The sequence below is a fragment of the Bufo gargarizans genome, chromosome 3 (genome assembly GCF_014858855.1).
Source record: "Bufo gargarizans isolate SCDJY-AF-19 chromosome 3, ASM1485885v1, whole genome shotgun sequence".
NCBI lineage: Eukaryota > Metazoa > Chordata > Amphibia > Anura > Bufonidae > Bufo > Bufo gargarizans.
In genome coordinates this window covers 408,814,290-408,837,996 of record NC_058082.1, presented here as the reverse complement: position 1 = coordinate 408,837,996, position 23,707 = coordinate 408,814,290, and the positions used below count along the sequence as shown (strand labels likewise).

The window sequence follows — 23,707 nt, the reverse complement described above, 5'->3', positions numbered from 1 at the left end:
ATGCGCCAAAGTTATGGAGAGGACTGCAAATCCATCACCAGCTATGGGGCTTTATTAAGACCGACGTCTGAAACGCCAGTCTTATTACATGTGCCCCTTACTGTTTACTTCCTGTGAAGGGGGCAGATATCCTGGCCTAACTTCTGTGAGGGGGCACATATCTGGGCATAACTATTGTGAGGGGGCACATATCTAGGCATAACTATTGTGAGGGGGAACATATCTAGGCATAACTATTGTGAGGGGGAACATATCTAGGCATAACTATTGTGAAGGGACACAACTGGGCATAACTACTATGAGGGGGCACATATCTTGGCCTAACTTTTGTAAGGGGACACAAATATGGGCATAAGTATTGTGAGGGTGGAAATATCTAGGCATAACTATTGTGAGGGGGCACATATCTAGGCATAACTATTGTGAGGGGGCACAACCGGGAAAAACTGTGAGGGGACGAATCTGAGCATAACTACTGTGAAGGGGGCACATATCCTGGCCTAACTTCTGTGAGGGGGCACATATCTTGGCATAACTATTGTGAGGGGGCACATATCTTGGCATAACTATTGTGAGGGGGCACAATTGGACATAACTACTGTGAAGGGGGTACATATCTTGGCCTAACTTCTGTGAAGGGACACATATCTAGGCAAAACTATTGTGAGGGGGACACATATCTTGGCATAACTACTGTGAAGGGGACACAATGAGGGCATAACTACTGTGAAGGGGGTACTTTGTGGGCATAACTACTGTGTGCTGGCAGAAATAGGGAATAATTACTATGTGGGGGGAATTAACCCTTTCACACATTTGGACGTAACTGTATGTCCGAATCACATATATCACCAAAACAATTTGAGCCAATAAAGACAATAATGGATGGCGCCAGCCCCGATGCGCGTTTCGGCGAACCTTCTTCTGGGGGTAACTGATTTTGTGTTTGATAACTTGGCATATGTGCATTAATGTGGATATTATATTGTATCACTGCCCTTATCTCTTCCTCTTGAGGATGCCGCCTTTCCCTGCACCCATTCTTTATGTATGGATTGTCCTTTACCAAATCGCATGTAACTTAGTGCATTTGGACGTACAGTCACCTCCAATCTGCATACCTGGGCTGTGACACTATCAAGTGTCATATCCCCGTGTCTCTGCTTTCCCCGAGAGCAGAGACACGAGAGAAGCTGGCAGGGGACCAATCACAGTGGTCCCTTTCCGGAAAGCGATCTAATTGGTTAGTCTCTGCAGACTAACCAATCGGAGCGCTTCAGTAGGAAAATGCAGGTTTCAGGCTCTGATCTCCCCTCTGGATCAGAGCCTGAAATCAGGCAAGACCCCCTCCCTATGACCCCTGTGCCCTGATTCCCCAATTGCTGTCCCTGATGCCGTCCTGTCCCCTGGTGCGGTCCCCCAGTATTTCATGGTGGTGGCTCCGAGAGTGTCAGCTGTAACATATAGCTGACACACTGCTGCTATGGCTGAGATCGGTGCTAGCACTAATGGCGGCTGTTTAACGCCTTAGATGCTGTGCCAGTAGACGACCGTGGCATCCAAGGTGTTAATAGAGGGAGGAGGCTCCGTCTCTCCCTATCTGGCCACTGTGATGGCCGCGGCTCGATGGTTAAGGGTACTTTCACACTTGTGGCAGAGGATTCCGGCAAGCAGTTCCGTTGCCAGAACTGCCTGTCGGATCCGGCAATCCGGATGCAAACGGATGGCATTTGTCAGACGGATCCGTCTGACAAATGCATTGAAATACTGGATCTGTCTCTCAGGTGTCATCTGGAAAAACTGATCCGGTATTTTCTTTTTTCACAGATTAAAATGTCTGTGCATGCGCGGACTGGATGAACGGAATGTGTTCTGTCAGAAAACCTTACCTCGTCAGATTCCCTTACCCCACGTGACTTCCGGGGGTGTGCGCCTCCGCGCAAGTGCAGTACCACGGCATGGGTAAGGTAAAATTACAGTGAGTGTTGACTCATGGATGCGCGCACAGACACTGCGTGTGCGCTCTCAGGGGTAAGGAGATCTGACGGTCTTTTGTCTTGTTAAATCTTCTTACCCTCACACTGCGCAAATCCGCGCGTGCGCAGTGTGAGGGTAAGAAGACAAAAGACGGTCAGATCTCCTTACCCCTGAGAGCGCACGTGTGGTGTCCGTGTGCGCGTGCATGAGTCAACCCTCACTGTAATATTACCTTACCCATGCCCTGGTACTGCGCTCGCGCAGAGGCGCATACCCCTGGAAGTCATGTGGGGTAAGGGAATCTGACGAGGTAAGGTTTTCTGACAGAACACCGGCACTAATACAGTTCAATAGAAATGAATGCCGGATACGACAAGTGTTCAGTATTTTTGGCCGGAGATAAAACTGCAGCATGCTGCGGTATTTTCTCCGGCAAAAAACGTAAGAGGGACTGAACTGATGCATCCTGAATGGAATGCACTCCATTCAGAATGCATTAGGATAAAACTGATAAATAAATAAAAAAACATAAAAATAAAATGTAAAAAACTAAATAAAAAAAAATGTATAAACATTTATATAAAAATACAATAAATTGCCTTTTCCAATATCCGCTCACTTATAATTGATTACAAAATAAAATAAAGCACTCATAATTGGTATCGCTGCGTCCGTAACAACCTGCTCTATGAAAGTATCATGTTACTAATCCTGCACGGTGAACGCCATAATAAAATAATGTTAAAAACAATGATGGATTTTCTGTTTTTGTCACTTCACTTCCACAAAAAATAAATAACAATCAAAAAATTATATTTACCACCAAATGATACTGACAAAAATCAAAAAGTCATATGTATCCCAAAACGATACTAATAAAATATACAGCTTATTCCGCAAAAAAACAAGCCTATATTGGTGAAAAAATAAAAATCTTATGGATGTTAGTATGTGGTGATGCAAATTATCATTTATTTTAATTAAATTAAATTAATTTTATGCTGAAAAAGTAGTAAAACATGAAAAAAACTATATACATTTGGTATCACCATAACCCTATCAACCCACAGAACAAAATTATAAGAAAGTGCCTGTGTATATGTTTTCAGGCACAAAGGATCCTAATATAAAGCATATTTCCATACAGTCCAAGTGAGAGTTCTTAGAGATAAGGAGTCCCTCCTGCTGAGGCTGCGCCGTACTAGCCGGGATTCCCACTACTGTACATCCGTCCTCCTCGTTTCCTGTGGGCGACCAGGAAAGACAGAAGCGTCAGCAGAAGTGGGCGGGGCCAGTGTTGTGTGAGTGAGGCGGTGACCGGTCTGCTCAGCACGGTCTCGGACACAGCGGACGCCAGGCACGGAGCAGCGGGTGTCATCCAGGTACAGGGTGCGGAGCTGTCCCGGAGACGGCGGGAATTACTGTCTGTAGAGAGGCTTTCGTAGCCGGTGGGGTAGGGCGCCATAAATGTTGCTGCGCCCTCGGGCACACCCTTGCATGTTCTGTATTGCCTCACTATACCCTTGGTAGATACGGCTTGACTGAAGGCTATGTAAGTGTATGGCAGTGGATTGTGCTCTGTCAGGGCGCTGCTTCTAGACACTTACCTGCTGTGGTAAGTAACGGGCACGATAACAGTTAGGATGCAGATGTGGATTAGACCTGAATTTAGTGTTTAGCAGCTGTCATCTGCTGGGTCACCCCTCTGTAGCTCACAGGGGTGGTGCACCTGTTATGGGCTCTGATGGGAGTGGTGGTGCTGGGTCACCCCTCTGTAGCTCACAGGGGTGGTGCACCTGTTATGGGCTCTGATGAGAGTGGTGGTGCTGGGGTACCCCTCTTTAGCTCACAGGGGCGGTGCACCTGTTATGGGCTCTGATGGGAGTGGTAGTGCTGGGTTACCCCTCTGTAGCTCACAGTGGTGGTGCACCTGTTATGGGCTCCGATGGGAGTGGTGGTGCTGGGTTACCCCTCTGTAGCTCACAGGGGTGGAGCACCTGTTATGGGCTCTGATGAGAGTGGTGGTGCTAGGTCACCCCTCTGTGGCTCCCAGGGGTGGTGCTGGGTTACCCCCTCTGTAGCTCCCAGGGGTGGTGCTGGGTTACCCCCATTGCAGGCCCCCCCACCCCATCCTTTATTTTCGGGCTCATGCACACGGCCGTGTCTGTATTGCAGTCTGCAAACCACGGACCCTTTCCGCGTGCAGTCCGCATATTTCTCACTCCCATGACTAGAAATGACTATTCTTGTCCGCAATACGGTCAGGAATTATATAGTTTGTGGGATGAGCGCACAGTTGTCTTTTCTTTTTGGTGGACCCGTAGAAATGAATGGGTCCTCTTCAGGGCTGGGTCTTTCCTCCTGGCCGCTGAGATGGGAGGCAGTAGCAGGTGGGCATGCCAGTCAGCCCCCGCACAGTTCAGTTTATGTGTGCCATTCCTGAAGATATTTCTCAGAACTGGGGGAGGACGGCACAGGCTTGGTAGGTACATTCTTCTATTACGCAGGTTGCTTTTTTGTTGAGTCTGAGCCAAGTGATTTACCGATCACTGACAGATGAGCCATGTCCGATGTTGGCTACATTCTGCTGCCTTTCATACTAAATGTTCAGTCTGAACTTACACCAAGTTCTGGCTTAAAAAGAAATTGCAAACTCGCTGCCATAGTGCTGTTCGGAACCGCTCTTATGTTCTGGGTATTGCAGTCCTCTGTCAGTTCAGATGCCTCGGCAGTGGTATCCAGCCCCCCTCAGAAGTATGTGCACCCCACCCTCTGTTCCCTTTCATCATATACAAGATCAAGGCAACCCCTTTAAGGTTTCTCTGTTACCAGCACTTACATTAAAGTGGCTATCCAACAGTCTATTACAGGGATCAGCACCCCAGCTGCTGTGAAATTACAACTCCCAGCATGTAACATGCTTGGCTGTTCTTCTTACTCCTATAGAAGTGAATGGGGCGTTATGGGAGTTGTAGTTTTAGAACAGCTGGAGCAGCGGAGGTTGCTGATAAAAAAAAATCCTCAACGTATCCGCTGTGGTTTCTGCCAGGGGGTTTTGTGCAGAACTGCTTCCCACTACGGCTTTGCAAGGGGTCCACGTGGTATGCAGATTCATTTCAGTGGGGCCTCAAAAAATAAAATAAAAAATGCAGACAGCACACCGCGCGCCGTCTGCAGCCCTGCAAAAAAGACGGAACATGTCCTATTCTTGTCCGTATTGCGGACAAGAATAGGCGCGGTTACAATGTGACATCATTCGTTTTTTTCGCGGATTTGCATCTTGCAGACCGCAGAATACATACGGTTGTGTGACCCTAAATTGTGTCTTTCCCTTTCTTAGGGCTCATGCACACGGCCTTAAGTGTTTTGCAGTCACCAAAACACGGATACCTGCTGAGTGCATGCTGCCATTTTTTATTTTTTTTTACTCCTGCAGATACGTCCTGTCTTTGTCCACAAAACGGACCAGATTAGGACATGTTCTATTTTTTTATGGGGCCTCACAACGGGTTAGGGGGTGTGCCTTCCGCATCATTTACAGCACCTTTACGATGAATGGGTCCACATCCAATCCACAAAATATGCGGATTGAATGTGGACCAAAACCTGGGCCGTGTGCATGAGCCCCTAGTGTTTGTGTTGCTTCTGAGTGATTGAGTCCATGGGGCTGGCTTGTGTCTCAGAGCGTCTAGGGGGCTTTTCCCACATGGTAGATTTGCTGGAGGAAAAGCTGCACCATCCTTCAGTACCAGCCAAGTGTGAATTGACACGTGGGGTAGATTTTGAAGGGAGTGTGTCACCAGGAAATTCACGAGCACAAAGCCTAGCTCTACTGAATGTCATGAGCACTTTTCACTTGGCGATCTGTTGCTTCATTATGCAGTAATAGCACTTTAATCAACTGAGCAGTTAAGTGCACCGAGGGCGTGACCAAGTCACTCTCTGCACCCTTGCTCCTCCGCTTTTCTCTGTCAGGGCCAGGTTCTTGCCATGGTCATCTCGCCTGGCCCTGTCAATAAGGAGGCTGACAGAGAAGCAGTGGTGCACAGTGGTTTAGGCCCGCCCTCTGTGCACTTATCTGCTCATTTGCATGTGGGCATAAGTGAAAGGTATCATTACGTTCAGCGGCCCAGATTCACTAATCCTACAGATTGCTGTGCCGATAATCCGTCATCTTTCATCCTCCTGAGTCGCCCATCAGCCCACAAACGAGAGTTCGCTCATTTATCGGTTAATGGGCCATTTATTGGGAACAAATGTTTTTATGAACGCTTGTTCCAGACAATTGACCCAAATATGGTGTGTAATGTGTATCTACACTACATGGACAAAATAAACTTTATTAGTCCCTAAAAACAGGGAAGTTGTAATGTTGCCCCAGCAGCATGTCCTACAAACACACACACAGAAACTACAGTTCCAATACATATCCACTATACAAAGAAGCAAACAAAAATGATTTACAATGATTATATATATTTACAATTCTAATACCCCAGCAACACTACATCAACATCTGCCCTCATATATACCTCCTCTAAAGATACCTCTCACATCTGCGGCAAGGAACTGACTGTTCCGGTAAAGGGCAGTAGGGCAGTCTGCTAGAGTTCTCTGGCTCCAGCATTGCTGGATTATAATGGTTTCTGGCAGAGATCCGGCTGATTCCCGGCACTGTCTGCCGGTCAGAATCCCCGGCTTCAGCTGTGAAAGTGGCTTAAACCTGGTCTATTCCAGGAGTGAGTATAAAGGGTGATATTGATTCAAAAACGTTCTTAATCTTTGGCAGCAGACTACCCACAATATTAGAATGAAAGGATTTGGGAGCCTGTACAATCAAAGAAGGCTCTTGTTCCTTGTTGGGCCACCTCTGGCCTGGAGAAAAGGTGGGATACGTTTGGGCAGGGAGGCATGCAGGTTCCATATGGTATCCTGTGGGACATTTACTCACTGATGTTGCAGCTCGGCCTGTAGATCCTGCACACTGGTAGGTTGCCGAAGCTGGTGTCCAAGCTGGTTCCATAAATCTGGTGACTGGCTGAGACATGCCTGGGAAACCATTCTGTTTGTGGACGTGCATTATCCTGATGAAAAAATGCTACAGGCAGCCCTGCCATGAGAGGCTACACATGTGGCCGCAGGATGTCCTGTACATATATCTGAGCTGTTAGTGTCCCTCACATCACTACTAGAGGAGACTGAGTGTCATATGCGATGGCTCCTCAGATCGTCACACCAGTAGTTGGGACCTTGTGTGTCGATCTACAGCAAATGCAGGATTGAAGCACTCGTCGCCAGGCCTCCATACTCAAAACTGACCATTGTGGGATCCCAAGCAGAACCTGGATTTGTCCCTAAAGACCATACAGTTTCAGGCAATAGCAGTCCAGGTTTCTCATTCACGACACTCTCAGTTTTTTTTTTTTTTTTGTCTTTGTATATTTTATGGCTCTTTCACACTTGCGTTGTCCGGATCCGTCGTGTACTTAATCTGCCGGAATTACACGCCGCATCCGGAAAAACGCAAGTGAACTGAAAGCATTTGAAGACGGATCCGTCTTCAAAATGCGTTCAGTGTTACTATGGCAGCCAGGACGCTATTAAAGTCCTGGTTGCCATAGTAGGAGCGGGGCGCGGGGGAGCGGTATACTTACAGTCCGCGCGGCTCCCGGGGCGCTCCAGAATCACGTCAGAGCGCCCCACGCGCATGGATGATGTGCCATGTGATCACGTCATGCATGCGCGTGGGGCGCCCTGACGTCACTCTGGAGCACCCCGGGAGCCGCACGGATGGTAAGTATTCTGCTCCCCACTACACTTTACCATGGCTGCCAGGACTTTAGCGTCCCGGCAGCCATGGTAACCATTCAGAAAAAGCTAAACGTCGGATCCTGCAATGCACCGAAATGACGTTTAGCTAAAGGCCGGATCCGGATTAATGCCTTTCAATGGGCGTTAATTCCGGGTCCAGCCTTGTGGCAAGTCTTCAGGATTTTTGGCCGGAGCAAAAAGCGCAGCATGCTGAGGTATTTTCTCCGGCCAAAAAACATTCCGGTCCTGAACTGAAGACATCCTGATGCATCCTGAATGGATTTCACTCCATTCAGAATGCATGGGGATAATCTTGATCAGGATTCTTCCGGCATAGAGCCCCGACGACGGAACTCTATGCCGGAAGAAAAGAACCCCAAGTGTGAAAGAGCCCTTAGTCCCAGTAGACTCGACTATGTGGTCACTGCAGTACTTTCTCTTACAGTTTTAGTCAAGCGTTGTCCTATTGTAATTTAATGTGTATTACAAGCTTTCAGTGTTTTCATGTTCAATCAAATGAAGACTTGAAGATTGTTAGGAAATGCTGATCGACTGCTAATTTGTGGCATTTTCGTTTTGTGTATGGTACATTCTGAATGGTTTGATAAAACAGAAAAGAAATATAGAGCTAGTTGAAGTCTAATCAGTGGTGGTCCAATCGCTCTGACCACCAACTCTATGGGACTGCTGGAGATAGCGGAGTGCAGCGCCATGAAGGTGCGTAGTTGGCACATATTTAGGTCTACTTCACACATCAGTCGTTGTAGGTCAGTGATTTCCATCAGTGATTGTTAGCCAAAACCAGATGCATTTCAAAAATACAAACCGGATCAAATCTTTACGTTATATCTTCTCTCTGTGTCGGCTTCACTCTTGGGTTTGGCTAATAATTACTAATGCAGCACTAACCAATACTGGGATGTATGAATTAGGCCTTAATTTCCAGTGCTGTCCATTCAGCGGTTATTGGCGCTGAAAGAGCTGATTTGCAGCCTGTGAACAGGAAGTAAAATGCATTGAGCCTGAAAAAACATGCAATGTATTTTAGCTTGTGTTTTTTTTTTTCCCTTCCAGGTCTCAATATGTTACCTGTGCCGTATATATTTAGGAGAACCTGGGCAATTTTCCTGATTTTCCATTCACAACTAATCTGTATTAGGGGTAAGTTATGTGTTCTTAAAGGGGTAGTCCCAAATAAAAGTTCAACAGTTTTCAAACCAGCACCTCGATCTGAATAGTTTTGTAATTGCATGTAACTAAAAATCTAGTATAGCCACTGAGTTATTCAATGAAACGTATGTGTATAGTGCCACTTATAGTCTTATTTTTTTGACCGACTCATCAAGAAGATTGCACATGCTCAGTTTAATCTTTTAGCTGCCTCCTTAACTGTGAAAGGGAGAGGATGGATACGCCCCCTTAGCTGCAGCAGAAAAGACCCTCCCCTTGAGCGTCCAGCTGTATATAAATCTAGCAGAGCAATGAATGTGGAGATCTCTGGATCCATGTGAGGTACAGGGCTGGTTCTAGCTTTCTGAGAAAGAGAGAGTACATAACAATATGATCTGCTGATACAGCCTCTTTCCCTGCAAATCTGAATATACATAAATCCTCCACCATCTTTTTGAAAATCATGGCGAATAATAAAGACATCCATTCTGATTCCTCCCAGTTGGCTGTTCAGTGATGAATGTCTGGCTTGTGTCTCCATTCTGTGGAAGGACCTCTAAGCAAGGTCATCAAGAGCATTTTCAGGAGACACTAGCGGAGACCGCTTGGGGTCTCTGGCAAATCTTTACAGTCTGGCTGCCTCTTCCTGCTGTCTGTCTAGACCAACTTCTTCCTGCGGAACAGCATCAGCGCCATCCTGAGAGTCCACACCGCCGCCTCCCTATTCTGTGAGCTTTGGCCATGACAGGACTCACAGTAACTGGTACCAGACAGCTTCATCAGGCAGGTAGAACCGGTCTGAGGTAGTTGGGAGCCAGTAGTAAGGGTTTTGCAGGCTGAAAGGGTTGGGGTCCATTCACACGTCCGCAAATGGGTCCGCATCTGTTCTGCAATATCGGGAACGGGTGTGGACCCATTCATTCTCAATGGAGCAGGAATGGATGCAGAGAGCACACTGTGCTCTCTGCATCCGCATTTCCGGAGCGCGGCCTCGAACTTCCGGGCTTTGGCCCCTAACTTCCAGGGTCGCGGCTCCGCAAAAAAATAGAACATCTCCTATTGTCCGCATCTCCGATTGCGGACAAGAATAGGCAGTTCTATGGGGGGGTGCCGGCCGGGTGTATTGCGGATCCGGGGGCCGTCATCGGGCTGTGTTCGTAACTGCCTGTTTCCGGTGACCACATTTGTTTTCAGACCGGCTTGCGGCACAGGTAAGGGCTTACCTGTGCCTCGCCGGACTTGTGAAAAAAGATGGCAGCCCGCATATGTTCGTGGTCGAACAATGCGAACTGTTTATCACTACTTTGTAAATTAGGAATTGAGGCTGGGAAAGCTTGGTAAGAACTGTAATGAAGGCCATACTTGGTACATACATTATCTATACTATATATATATATATATATATATATATATATATATATATATATATATAAATATAATATTGGGACAACTGTGAGTGTGTATATGTATGTGTGTGTGTGTGTGTATGTATATATATATATATATATATATATATATATATATATATATATATATATATGTAGTTCGGTCTCCAGCATACCACCACATGCTCAGATTTTCTAAGCTGCTGAAAGGCAAATCTGCACAGTTATGCACTGAAGGGAGGAATTATCACTGCATAACTAGGAAGATTAGCTACTCGCATGTTCTATGGATGGTACTGTGTATGTACTACAGCTGGTGCGGTTACCAAATCTGTTGTGTACTATTAGTAACTAGGAGATTCCTTCCAACAAAATGGCCACCTCACTGTGTTGACAAAAATTATGCAGCCTAAACCCTGCCCCCTCCTCCTAAATTTCCTGCCTCAAGTGCACTAGCATCAGAGTGGGAGAGGGAGGGGAAGAAAACATGGCCGCAGCCTGAGAAAACAAAGCACTGCTTTTCTGTTGTATTTTTCATGGCCTGCAAATGTGATCTTACAAAATGAACAAAGAAAAATAAGACTAAAATAAACCTTAAAACGCATTTTTTCCGTGGAATCAAAGGTAGGCCGGGTTCACATCGGCGTTATAGAATTCCATTATAGGTTCCGTTATAACGGACAACGGGGCTATTTTTTTGTCATGTATAACGGAAAGAAACGGAACCATTCTTTAACCTATCAGATGCCATTGTTAGTTGCAACCATGGTATCTAACCCTGCTTTCACACCTGATTGTTTCTCAAACGCGCGTTTTACGCAATAGTAAACGCGCGTTTGACGTGCGTTTGTGTGATTGACTGCAGTGTTGTCCAATGAGTCTATGGCCCAAACGCGCGACAAACGCCCCCAAAAAAGCTCATGAACTTGTTTATGCGTCGGGCGTTTTACAGCGCGTTCAAACGCGCTGTAAAACGCTCAAGTGTGAACCAGGGCCATAGGGAAGCATTGGTTTTCGCGTGTTAAGCGTTTTACAGCGCGTTTGAACGCGCTGTAACACGCTCAGGTGTGAACTTAGGGTTAGGGTACTTTCACACTTGCGTTGTTTGATTCCGGCAGGCAGTTCAGTTGCCTGAACTGCGTGCATGATCAGGAAAACTTTATGCAAACGCATGTAATTTGCAGACTCCTCAGGATCCTGATCATTCTGATAAATGCATTGCAATACCGGATCTGTTTTTTTCTGGTGTCATCCGTAAAAACGGATCCGGTATTTATTTTTCAAGTATTTAAAGGTCTGTGTGTGCGCAGACCTGGAAACCAAATTAGTTTTACCTGCACACTAGATACCGGATCCAGCATAAATACATTTCAATGGCATTCAGCGAAGTGTTCTGGAATGTTGGCCGGAGAAAATACCGCAGCATGCTGCTGTATTTTCTCCGTCCAAATACCGTAAAAGTGACTGAACTGAAGACATCCTGATGCATACTGAACGGAATGCTCTCCATTCAGAATGCATTGGGACAAAACTGATCAGTTTGGACAGAACTCAATAGTGGTAAACTTCAACGCTAGTGTCAAAGTACCCTAAGGTGGCTTTCTCCAGTAACACTGCACTCCCTGGACTCAAACGGCTCTGCTGCACAGCGATATGGGGAGCCCTTCATTCCTTGTGGTAGCCTTGAGGCTATCGTAGCAGTAGTTGCTATGGAGGCCTGCAGGGGACTTAAAATATGTTAAATAAATAAAAATTCTAATCAATACTCCTTTCCCCCTTTTTTATTGATTTTATTTTACTCTTTTTATATAGTACCCACATATTCCACAGTGCTTTACAGACACGATCATTGTTTGCCTTCTCCATTGGAGCTCACACTTTAAGTTCCCAGGAGACTCCAGAGCTGCAAGACACCAGTGCTAACCCCTGACATTTTCATTGCCACACCTGGCCCCTAAATGCCTGTGCATTTTATTTTATTTTTTCTGTAACTCCACCTCCCCCCAAAAATAAAACATTTCCCAAAAGTTTTTATTTATTATTTTAGTATTAACCCCTTCCTGACCACCCCACTTAAATTTACGCCAGCAGTCGGGCATTTAAAAATGGTACCTGCTCGGGAGCAGACGCCATGGCCCCCAGGTGCCTGCTGTCAGGGCTGGTTCTAGGCAAAATGGGGCCCTGGGGCGGAAAATAAGGCCCCCCCCCCCCCCACATGACACTTGCTGACTTTAACATCCCGTATTGTAAACAAATGCAAGTGGCAAAGCAACATGTACAAGTAAAAATGTATTTAATATTATTACAATACATAAATGCTACAAACTGTACTTTGTGTGGCACAGTGTAGAGGTATACTGTACTTTGTGTGGCACAGTGTATGCTATATGTGTATAACATAGACATATTTGACATGAAAACTTACAATTACTTGGCTTGACCCTTGGGGAACTCGGACACCACTTTCAAACTATGGCCCGGGGTCTCAGAGGAGCTGATGTTGTGTTTTATCCTAATGAGAGAGCTTTCATAATAAGGATTTGGAGAAGGGGCAGAGGGATAGCAGAGCAGGGAGAGGCAGGTGCTCCTTCTAGGGGGTCATACCACGGGGGAGTAATAAAGCCCACCATAATGCCCCCCCAGTAGAAATAATTCTCCTTATAATGTGACAGTGCAAAAAATACCCCCTTGTAATGCCCCCAGTTGAGCTAATGTTCCCATAGTGCCCCCATAATGTACCAGTCTAAAATACCCCTATATAGTGCCCCCAGTAAATGCTGCATAGTGCTCCTCTCCCCCCTTCCTCCTAGTGCCCACCATAAAGTACCAGTATAAAATGCCCCTATATAGTGCCCCAGTAGATGCCCTCAGTGTCCCCCATAAATAATTTTGCAAGCATAAAATACCCCTTCTTAGTGCCCTCCGTAGATGACCCCATAGTATTCCTCTCCCCCCTTCCCCATAGTACCCACCATGTGTCCCAGTATAAAATGCCACTGTACAGAGCCCCCCATATAACATGCCACTTCTTTGTAGCCCCAGTAGATGCCCCAAAAGTGCCCACCAATAATGTGCCAGCAAGAAGTGCCCCCATAGTGCCACCTAATAATGTGCCAGTAGTAAGTGCCCTCATAGATGCCCCCCAATAATGTGCCAATAAAAAGTGTCCCCAATGATGCCCCCCGGGCCTCAATGTCAAATTTATCCCCCTCCATGTCATCACCCCCTTCGCGTCACATTATTCCCCCCCCCCCCCTCATCATGGCAGCATTTGGAGGGGGGGGGGATGGGGCAGTTACGGGTAGTACCAGTAACTGCCCCCCCAAATGCACATTTCTCCAGTCCAACTGACTCCAAACACAAACAGAACCAGGGCCGCAGGCCGGGCTAGTAGTACACGGGTGAGATGGTGCCGGACAAAGTAAGTCAGTGAGTGGGAAACACTGGGAATGGATGGATGGATCATGGATTCATCAACAACAACAAAACAAGGCTACTTTCACACTTGCGGCAGGACGGATCCGGCAGGCTGGTCTCCCTGTCGGATCCGTCCTTCCGCTGTTTCGCCGCTCTGTCCCTATTGTCTATAATGGGGACGGCGGCTGAGCTCCAGCGCAGCACGGTGGGGCACGGCGAAAGCCGCCGGACTAAAAAGTCGGACATGCAGGACTTTTTAGTCCGGCGGCTTACGCCGTGCACCGCCGTGCTGCGCAGGAGCTCAGCCCCTGTCCCATTATAGTCAATGGGGACGGAGCGGCGGTCCGGCGATATGACGAAACAGCGGAAGGACGGATCCGACAGGGAGACCAGCCTGCCGGATCTGTCCTGCTGCAAGTGTGAAAGTACCCTAACCAATGAATTATGAACCTACCAGACTGGAACTTGGCTGGGGGTGGTGGGCCTTCCCTGGCGCTGCTGTCACACTGGCTGCCAAATGCCAATGGTATCCAACAATCAAGATTCTCTGCTCTGGGTGAGGGGGCGGAGCCTGTGGCAGACTTGCCTGCCTGTGCCGTGCATGCTGCTGCTGCTCCAGACAGCCTTAAATCTCTTAAAGAGACAGAAGCAGCGGCAGCGCAGGCACAGTCAGCGGCCACCTGTGCCCGGCGGGGGACCCCTCCAGACCACACTTGACTGCAGAGTTGGTGAGAGACTCTCCAGTCGACCGGCCGCCTGCGCCCAGCGGGGGGCCCCTCCACACCTGACAGCAGTCTGCAGAAGCCGCCCAGTGAGTAAGTTAGTTTAATTTATTAATTACATTACTGCCGGGTGCCGCCTGGCACCGGCGGCGGCCCGCAGAGTCCAGCACTGTCTGATGTCTCATAAATAATCATGTCATTGTTGTGAGTCGAGTGTAGTGTCAGTGACAGTGTGTGACAAGTCACAAGTACTGTCTGACAATAAGATAATAGTAAGGCCGGCGCTAGGGGGCAGGGGCCCCCTAAGGAGCGGGGGCCCGCAGGCAATTGCCCCCCTTGCCTCTATGGTAGCGCCAGCCCTGCCTGCTGTAACAGTAAGCACCTAGGACTAATGTATGCATCGCCTGCATTTAATCAAATGTCCACGGTATCTGGAAGGTTAAAGACCGGAAGCGTGCGCGCCTGGCCTGTACGGGCTCCTCCCAGCAGGGATCGGAGGAGCCGGATGTACAGATTCATCCGAGCTAAACTTGTTAACGCATTGAGTAAAGAATGGCGAGAAAAAGATAACTAACTTTTCAATGGAATTCAAAGTGTGTCACAAGATAATCAAGATAAGGTCATAGTCTCATAACTGCTAATGCATTGTAGTCTGAGAAAAGCATGATTGCCTTAGGGAAACTATTTAAAAATAAAAATATAAAAAAAAATCTAAATTAATATCACCCCCTTTCCCCAAAATCAAAACAAAAATATATAAATAATTTAAAAAAATAACATCCTGGCCATTGCTGCGTGCGTTTTCACACAAATCATTTATCCTAAACGACTAAACAGAAAAAAATTCAAAATCGCTGATTCACCTTTTATTTTTAGTCTTTCACATTTTGATCATATTTTATTAAAAAAAAAAAAAAACTCATACACACCAGGTTGTCATCAATGAAAAGTTCAGATCGACCTGCAAAAAGTGAGCCAGTACACGTAAGAATAAAAAAGTTATGGGGTTCAGAATATGGCAATGCAAAGAAAATCTTTTTTTTCCAAAGTTTAAAGGGGTTATCCCATCATAATGATCACTGTTAAATCTGTTAATGATTTGACAGTGAGCATTTTTGTAAATATACTTTATTAACAAATCCCCACCGATTAGGATAAAATTCATACCCACTTACCTGATTGTTGTGACTCGGTCTCCCCTGGTTACGACCACTGCTCTTCTCCAAAAGCTGGAAGGTCGCGCTTGCCCAGAAGACTCCTTCTTTTCTCCCGGCCGGTCCGCTCGCTGTTCTGAACACGCACGCTGCCGCGCATGCGCGATGGTGACTTCTTCCCGGCCAGAATAGTACAGAGCTGCGAACGCGCACGCCGGCTCTGTAGGAATAAGTCACCATTGCGCATGCGCGGCGGCGTGCGCATTCAGTCCAGCGCGCGGCACGGCCGGGAGAAGACTTCAATCAAGATGAAGCCCGCCCCCAGCCAGAATCCAGGAAGTGAACGCGCGATGGCAGCAGGTAAGTATAAAAACGCTAAGTGGGATAACCCCTTTAATATTTTTTCCAGCATTTAAAATGCAAGAAAAACTATACATATGTGGTATAATCATAATCGTACGGACCTGCAGAATAAAAGTAGAGGGTCAGTTTTAAGACTGTGGCAAAATGTTTTTTTTTTTTTTTTTTTTTTATCCATCCCATTTGGAATTTTTTCCCCTGCTTCCTACCACATTGTATATAACTGTAAATGGTTCAGTTAGAAAGTGCATCTTGTCCACCCAAAAAACAGCCCTCATATGGCTATGTGAATGAAAAAATAGAAAAGTTATGGCGTTGGGAGGGCTGGGAGTAAAAAATGAAAACCAAAAACAAATGGGGAATTATCTGATCCTGAAAAGCTATATAACTGTAGTATTGCTGTAATCATACTGACCTGGAGAATAAAGTTAACGTGTCAGTTTTACTGCATTGGGAAAACTGTAAAAATGAAACTCTTAAAACTATGGCGCAATTGTGTTTTAGTTTTTTCTACCCCATTTTTGTAAGGCTTCTTTCACACGGGCATTGCGGGTGAGGGACGAATGTGTTCAGGGTGCATTGCTGGAAACTCAGATGAGTAGGCACGCAATTTCAGTCAGTTTTGTCTGCAATTGCGTTCTGTTCAGTTTTTTTTTCCATGCGCGTGAGAAAAAACTGAATATGGTACCCAGATCCAAACCCGGACTTCTTTACTGAAGTTTGGGTTTGGTGTTCTGTAGATTTGATTATTTTCCATTATAACATGGTTATAATGAAAATAATAGCATTCTTTAATGCAGAATGCAACGTCCAATGTCAATTGAGAGTTAAAAAATAATAAAAACATCTCGCCCCATCCACTTGATCGCGCAGCCGGGATCCTCTTGGTTTTTCTTGTAGGACCTGCAAAAGGACCTTCACTGACGTCGTCACGCTCACCACGTGGCGAATCTAAGCTTATTTCCCACTGATTGCTGGAATTATTTTTTTTTTGTTAGAAAAAGGAACTTAAAACACGGGTATATACTGTGTGTGAAAGCTGCCTAAAAGGACTCAATCCATCCTGTGCTTGGCACAAAAAACTAAAAAGGGAGAATGACTGACACAATATTCCATGTGACTGAGCCATCAGTAGCTGATTAGGGTCTGGTGACAGTAGGCATACTGGATGTGTGTGCTAGTTGGTTCTGTCCTGTATGACATGTCCTCAGCACTTCACCTTACTGCCAGGGCTGACACTTCAGAGCACTGCTTCTGTGTCTGCTCTCCCCTCCACTTCTCTTAATATTGGAGATGGAGGGGGAAGAGGTGCCAGGAAATCTGGGTGAAAAATCCACAGCAATGCTATTAGGGTTCTCCCTCTAATAAGATGTATTCCACCTTCACAGGCAGGGTGGATCAAAATCAATGATTAAAAAAAATCAAATTTTTTATTTATTTTTTTATATTTAAATCAGATTTATTTTTATTTTTTTATATAAAATGCTTTTTGAGGAAAATCCATCCAAAGGTAATTGTAGCATGAAATAAAGATTAGTTTTTTTAATTATGCAGAATAAGGCTGTATATGTTTAATTTTTTTGGTAAATATATTCCATTAATCCATTCACAATGGGAGGGAAGAAATGCAAAAGAGCTCTTAACAAGCTTTGCCTCTAATGCCACCAGATGTAAGGCAGCTATCCTTTAAGTCAATATTCAGCTCTTAAAATAAGCCTTGAGACATGACTTGGATATTTAATAAGCCAGCACCTCATCTGCAGACAGCTGTTTCGGGGTGATTGCCCCTCATCAGTGCAGAGCAGAGAGTACTGACTTAACTGGGTAGAAGGCCTGTGTCTGAAACAGCTGTCTGCAGATGAGGTGCTGGCTTATTTAATATCCAAGTCATGTCTCAAGGCTTATTCTGGTGGCATTAGAGGCAAAGCTTGTTAAGAGCTCTTTTGCATTTCTTCCCTCCCAGAATTCCAGAGGAGCATGTATGGCCTAAAAGTCTCACACCGATTTAAGGTGCTCTCTCCCTAAGGCCTCATGCACACGGCCGTGTTCCGCGGCCGAGAGCGGACCGTGGAAAACCGGCCGGGATTCCTCCTGACAGCATGAGTGCACGGTGTCATAGCAACTAATGACGCCGTGCGCTCATGCTGTCAGGAGGAATCCCGGCCGGGTTTCCACGGTCCATTCTCGGACGCGGAACATGGCCGTGTGCATGAGGCCTAAGGAGAATTAGTTTCCCCCTTTGTCCATTCGCAATGTCATGCTCTTACAGAGGTCTTTGTAAGATTATTAGGCAGTTTCTCTGCCTACAAGATATTATCACAGATGCTTGGTTTACTTTTGCAGTTCTCAAAACTGAATTTGACTCAGCAGAGATCACATGCCTCTTCACAGCAAAAATGTTAAAATGTAACATGAACAGAGTTGAGAAAAAGACCTTAATCCTAACTTCTACAAACCTATGAATACAGAATCAACCTAATCAAATATGAAAAGTTATTCTAAAAATCTTCATCTACTTGCATATTATAAGTTATACCAGCAAGAATTAGTTTTTATGTAGAAAACTATGATTTAAATCAAGCCTTACTGAGTAGTGATTTAAATCTTGATTTAAATCAAATCCACCCTGTTCACAGGGTATGCACTACATCACTGATCTCTAGTGCAGCAGTCCCCATGTTCCCCTTTCTCCCCACCAGCAAGTCTTATGGAGCACGTGTGCCTCCAATCTATACAACTCTACTAGAATTACAGAAATAATAGAGCGAGAGGTATCTAACAGGTAGTACCAATGCTGGGGGTAGGTGATGAGTGTTATTTGGAAATCCCCTCCCTCTGTCAACATTGACCTTGTCATCACAGCCATGCCAGCCAGAGCTTTCTCAGATACTATTACCTTGGGAACGTAACTTTAAGTCACAGCGACATTACTTGTAAAAAACTGGCAGGCATCGGGTGCAGCAGTGCCTGCTGGCATGTTTCATCATACAGGTACATCCATGTGTGCCAAGTTGATTAACCCTTGACTGTCTGCAGGTTGAATATATAGACTGGCATTATGAGGTCTACCAGGCAGTACGTCTGGTTTAATAGGGTTGATCATGCTGACAGAGCCTCTTTAAGTAGCGGAGATTGCTACTGTTCTGATCTCTGCCCATCAAAGTTGCCCTCCTGTTTCTTTCTGTTCCTGTGCCCACTCAGTCTTGGTCACTGCATGGGACTGAACTCCCGCAGATTACTTAAGATTATTTAAGAAAAATAGAAAAAAGAATGAGAATCTAAGCTTATTTTTCAGTTACCTTACTGATTTCTGGAATGTATCCAGCCCTGTTCTTTGACATAGTTGTATCATGCCCGAGCTGTAAAAATGTTTATATATGTGGTATTTTTTGCAGGAGATTGTGGGCCGCCTCCAGTTATCGAGCACACACAGCCAGTTGCAGAGACATCCGGAGTCCCAGGTGCCACTGTTGCTTATAAGTGTGACCGTAGCACTGGGTATTACGAGATTCCTAATGAGACTAGAACCATTACCTGTCAAGATGATGGCACGTGGTCATCAGTGTCTACGTTCTGTACAAGTGAGTGTCAATTTGCTTATTTATGTTTATTATGAAGCTATTTCCCCTGAAATTTATTGTCTAATGGCAGTTATCTGTATGATGGCAGTCTTGGGCATGGCTTCTGTCACACGCCCCGTGCCTTACAGTACTGTAGGTTGGCGAGAGGGCGGGGAAATAATTTTTAGGCTTATATAGCCCAAGACAGGAACAAGGAAGGCTCTTCAAACATGGAAGACTGGACATGAGACCAGCTGAGTGGCCCCACAAGCAAGGCACCATTAACCCCTGGAATCCCTGACTGGGTATATTGAACCCCCTAGACCAGTGATGGCTAACCTCCAGAACTCCAGCTGTGGTGAAACTATGACTCCCATCATGCTCCATTCATTTCTATGGAATTCTGAGAACAGCCAAGCAAGTCTACATCTTGGGAGTCGTAGTTTTACCACCGCTGGAATGCCGGAGGTTAGCCATCACAGCCCTACATAAACGAGCATTAACCCCTGCACTATATTCCGCCTGCCATACCATTAATCACTGGCAACTCCTGAATCTGGCTAAGTATTCCTGGAACCCTTTGGAGGTTAATCCTTTGTTCCCCCTTAGGGGCAGCTTAGAGAGGGTTCTTCTGTTATTGTGGATTATGGATTTTGTATAGTTAGTGTTATTGTAGTGTTTGTATATCTAATATATAAAGCTGAGTGTGTGTGTGTGTTTGTATGTATGTCCGCTAAAGGAATCCGCACCGTCGCATTTACAATCACAAAATTTGGCAAACGGGTACATCACGTGTCCGAGAAGGTTTTAGTTTAGGTCTCAGCTCTCTAGGACGTACCGGTCCTGAGATATTCCCCAAAAATGCATTAGCCAATAGAAGCTTGGTCACATGATCCTTATCAGCCAATAGAAGCTCGCAAGCCGTTAGCTTCCACATACAGTTTTACTCCAGGTTTCCATAACAACCCAGCCATTTTTCTTCACTGCTGTAGGTGAGCTTTAAAGGAAATATGTCACCAGGATAATCGCTATTGAAGTTAAGCCATGGCCTGATAGCACTTAGTACCTTATTTCAAGATGTGCTTTTGTTCCAGCAATAGATGTTTTTTATCCTCTGAAAATCCAGTTTATTTGGTATGCAAATAAGCCAGTAAGGTGCCCAGAGGAGCGTCACTCTTGCAGGAAGGAGTCCAGACACGCCCCCTGCCACAATGTTTCCACCCTCAAAAGATGAACTTAAACCCCCCACCCCTAGGTCTCACTAAGCCATGCCCCTGACCCGCTTAGCCCACGCCCCCTCCCACTCCTCAGCTGACAGGGATTGAAAAAATGAAGGTAAAAATTAACTTCTGTCAGCTGCAGGGGTGGGAGGGAGGGTGACTTTCTCCCTGCAGCTCACACTCAGACAGCACAGTGCTGCTGTCCTTGTGTCCGTCCAGGTCCTGCGCCAGACTGAGAACAGGGAGTCTGAAAGCCAGACTGTCCGGCCTAAAACTGGACCTGCTGTGGAGGTCACAGTTAAGGGGATGGTCCGCTATGGAGGTCAGTGTTAGGCCTCCTGTACACGACCGTATGGCTTTTTCAGTATTTTGCTGTCCGCAAATGCATACGGATGACATTATACGGAACGAAGCATCTGGTTCCTAATAGAACAGTACTATCCTTGTCCGTTATGCAGACAATAATAGAAGGCATACGGAGTACCTTACGTTTTTTTTTTTTTTGCGGATCCATTGAAATGAATAGTTCTGTATACGGAACACAAAAAACACGTTCGTGTGCAGGAGGCCTTAAGAGACAGATTGCTGTAAAGGTGAGCCCCTGTGAAGGTCACTGTCAAGGGGGTGGTGTGCATTATTTTACACAATGAAACACGATGGCGGCACTGGACAACAAAAAATGGCGGGTGCTAGGTCCAAGGGTGTAGCTGCTTACCCAGTATATTAGACAGGAAACCGGACAGCACTCCAGATAATAAGTAAGTGATTTATTCACCCATGTGGTGTAGGCAACATTTCAGCTCATACAAAGAGCCTTTTTCAAGCAGTGAACACAAGTGCAACATGGGGTATAGTCCAACCCCTACATACAATAATCAATAAAGCAATTACATCAATCAACATATTGTGCATAAAAAAGATTATTAAAACAGCATTAAAACAGGACATACCCATATGGGAATAAAGTGCATACATATTTACGATCTTGTGAAATACAAGATGAAGTGCGAAGTGCAACAAATTAAATACATATGTGCATAATCATCTAATATACCAGTGGGAGGAGTGATGTTATGCATGGAAATCTGAAAAACAATTACATACCCTGCACAAGCACCTGAGCCCCACATGCAGACTATCACCAAACTTGGCGTTCGGGAGAAGCTACTGCGCAAGCGCCAGGTTGCGTCAAAAGCCTATGACATGAGGTCACAGAGCACCGTTTGTGGAGCATGCGCTCTAACTGTAATCCACTCAAGCGGCCATTTTTCAATAGGTAAAACATCTACTACTGTGCGCGCATGCCCATTTGTGCTAAATGCGGGCAGCGCCATCATGGAGTCTGGCAGCTTGCCCAGGGTCATATATGCAGGGTGTATTAGAGAATAGATATATGGGGAGGCTGTACCCCGTCAAAGGTGCAGACCCTCTACCCCAGTGGACATACAGTGTCGACAGACATGACGGGACCCGCCACGGCCTGTCTCCACAAAGCCCGTACATCACCTCTAGTAAATAACCCCTGCCAGGGATCTCCTGATGACCCAGAGCTGACGTACTAAGAGAGAAATATGTATATATTTGACACAGCCTGGAATGAAATAAAACATAAATAATATGGCATAAGCATGTGGACACAGTGTTCTTATGCAGGGCACGCTTGTTCCTCATTCCCCAAAATCCATCAAATCTGTGAAAATATCCAAAGAAAACTATCAGTCCTTAATGTAGCTTATTTGTGTTCATAGTTCACTATAAACACACAGGATCACGACCACATTACATATGCAGAAACATTATAGGGCATACCACCTCCCTAAAATACAATCCCGGATTATAATCCATATTAAGTCCATTAGGCTTCAAACAATCCAAAGTGTATATCCAATATAACTCCTTCTTTTTCAACATCAATACTCTATTGCCCCCACGCCTGTGCATGGGAATATGGTCTATGATCCAGCATTTAAGATCCTTCTCAGAGTGTTTAAAATCAGAGAAATGTTTTGGAATTGGCAAATCTTGCAGTTTTTTACGAATCGTGTACCGGTGGTTATTTAGACGCGTCTTCAAATCGGTAGACGTTTCTCCAACATATAACAGCCTGCATGGGCAGGTTAGAACATAAATAACAAAATTAGTTACATGTGAGATGAATACGTATCGGATAAGTGACCCCTGTCGTTGGGTGTACAAAAGATCTACCCTTGCATATCATTCTACAATTGACACAACCTAGGTCGTGGGCCCTGGGCGAGCTGCTAGACTCCGTGAAGGCGCTGCCCGCATTTAGCACAAATGGGCATGCGCGCACGGTAGTAGATGTTTTACCTATTGAAAAATGGCCGCTCGAGTGGATTAGTTAGAGCGCATGCTCCACAAACGGGGCTCTGTGACCTCATGTCATAGGCTTTTGACGCAACCTGGCGCTTACGCAGTAGCTTCTCCTGAACGCCGAGTTTGGCGATAGTCTGCATGTGGGGCTCAAGTGCTTGTGCAGGGTATGTAATTGCTTTTCAGATTTCCATGCATCGCATCACTCCTCCCACTGGTATATTAGATGATTATGCACATATGTATTTAATTTGTTGCACTTGGCACTTTATCTTGTATTTCACAAGATCGTAAATGTATGTATGCACTTTATTCCCACATGGGTATGTCCTCACATGGACTATATGCACTCCATAGGGTTATTGGATCTTTTAATGCTGTTTTAATAAAAAAATAATTATGCATAATATGTTGATTGATGTAATTGCTTTATTGATTATTGTATGTAGGGGTTGGACTATACCCCATGTTGCACTTGTGTTCACTGTTTGAAAAGGCTCTTTGTATGAGCTGAAACGTTGCCTACACCACATGGGTGAATAAATCACTTATTTTTATCTGGAGTGCTGTCCGGTTTTCTGTATATAAGTGTGTGTG

At 45.6% G+C, this 23,707-nt stretch overlaps 1 protein-coding gene across 7 annotated transcripts in view; it reads left to right on the top strand.

The window, feature by feature from the left end:
- Positions 1–3,235: 3,235 nt before the first annotated feature.
- LOC122933386 (membrane cofactor protein-like) overlaps positions 3,236–23,707 on the top strand; it is a 128,295-nt gene continuing 107,823 nt past the window's right edge. For all 7 annotated transcript variants that reach the window (XR_006388424.1, XM_044288354.1, XM_044288352.1 and 4 more), the window contains exons 1-3: positions 3,236–3,359; positions 8,863–8,949; positions 19,392–19,577. Coding sequence is in view for 6 of the 7 variants with exons in the window: in XM_044288354.1 (XP_044144289.1) it covers positions 8,871–8,949; positions 19,392–19,577 (265 nt within the window). In the remaining variant the exon portion in view is untranslated. The remainder of the gene's footprint in view (positions 3,360–8,862; positions 8,950–19,391; positions 19,578–23,707) is intronic.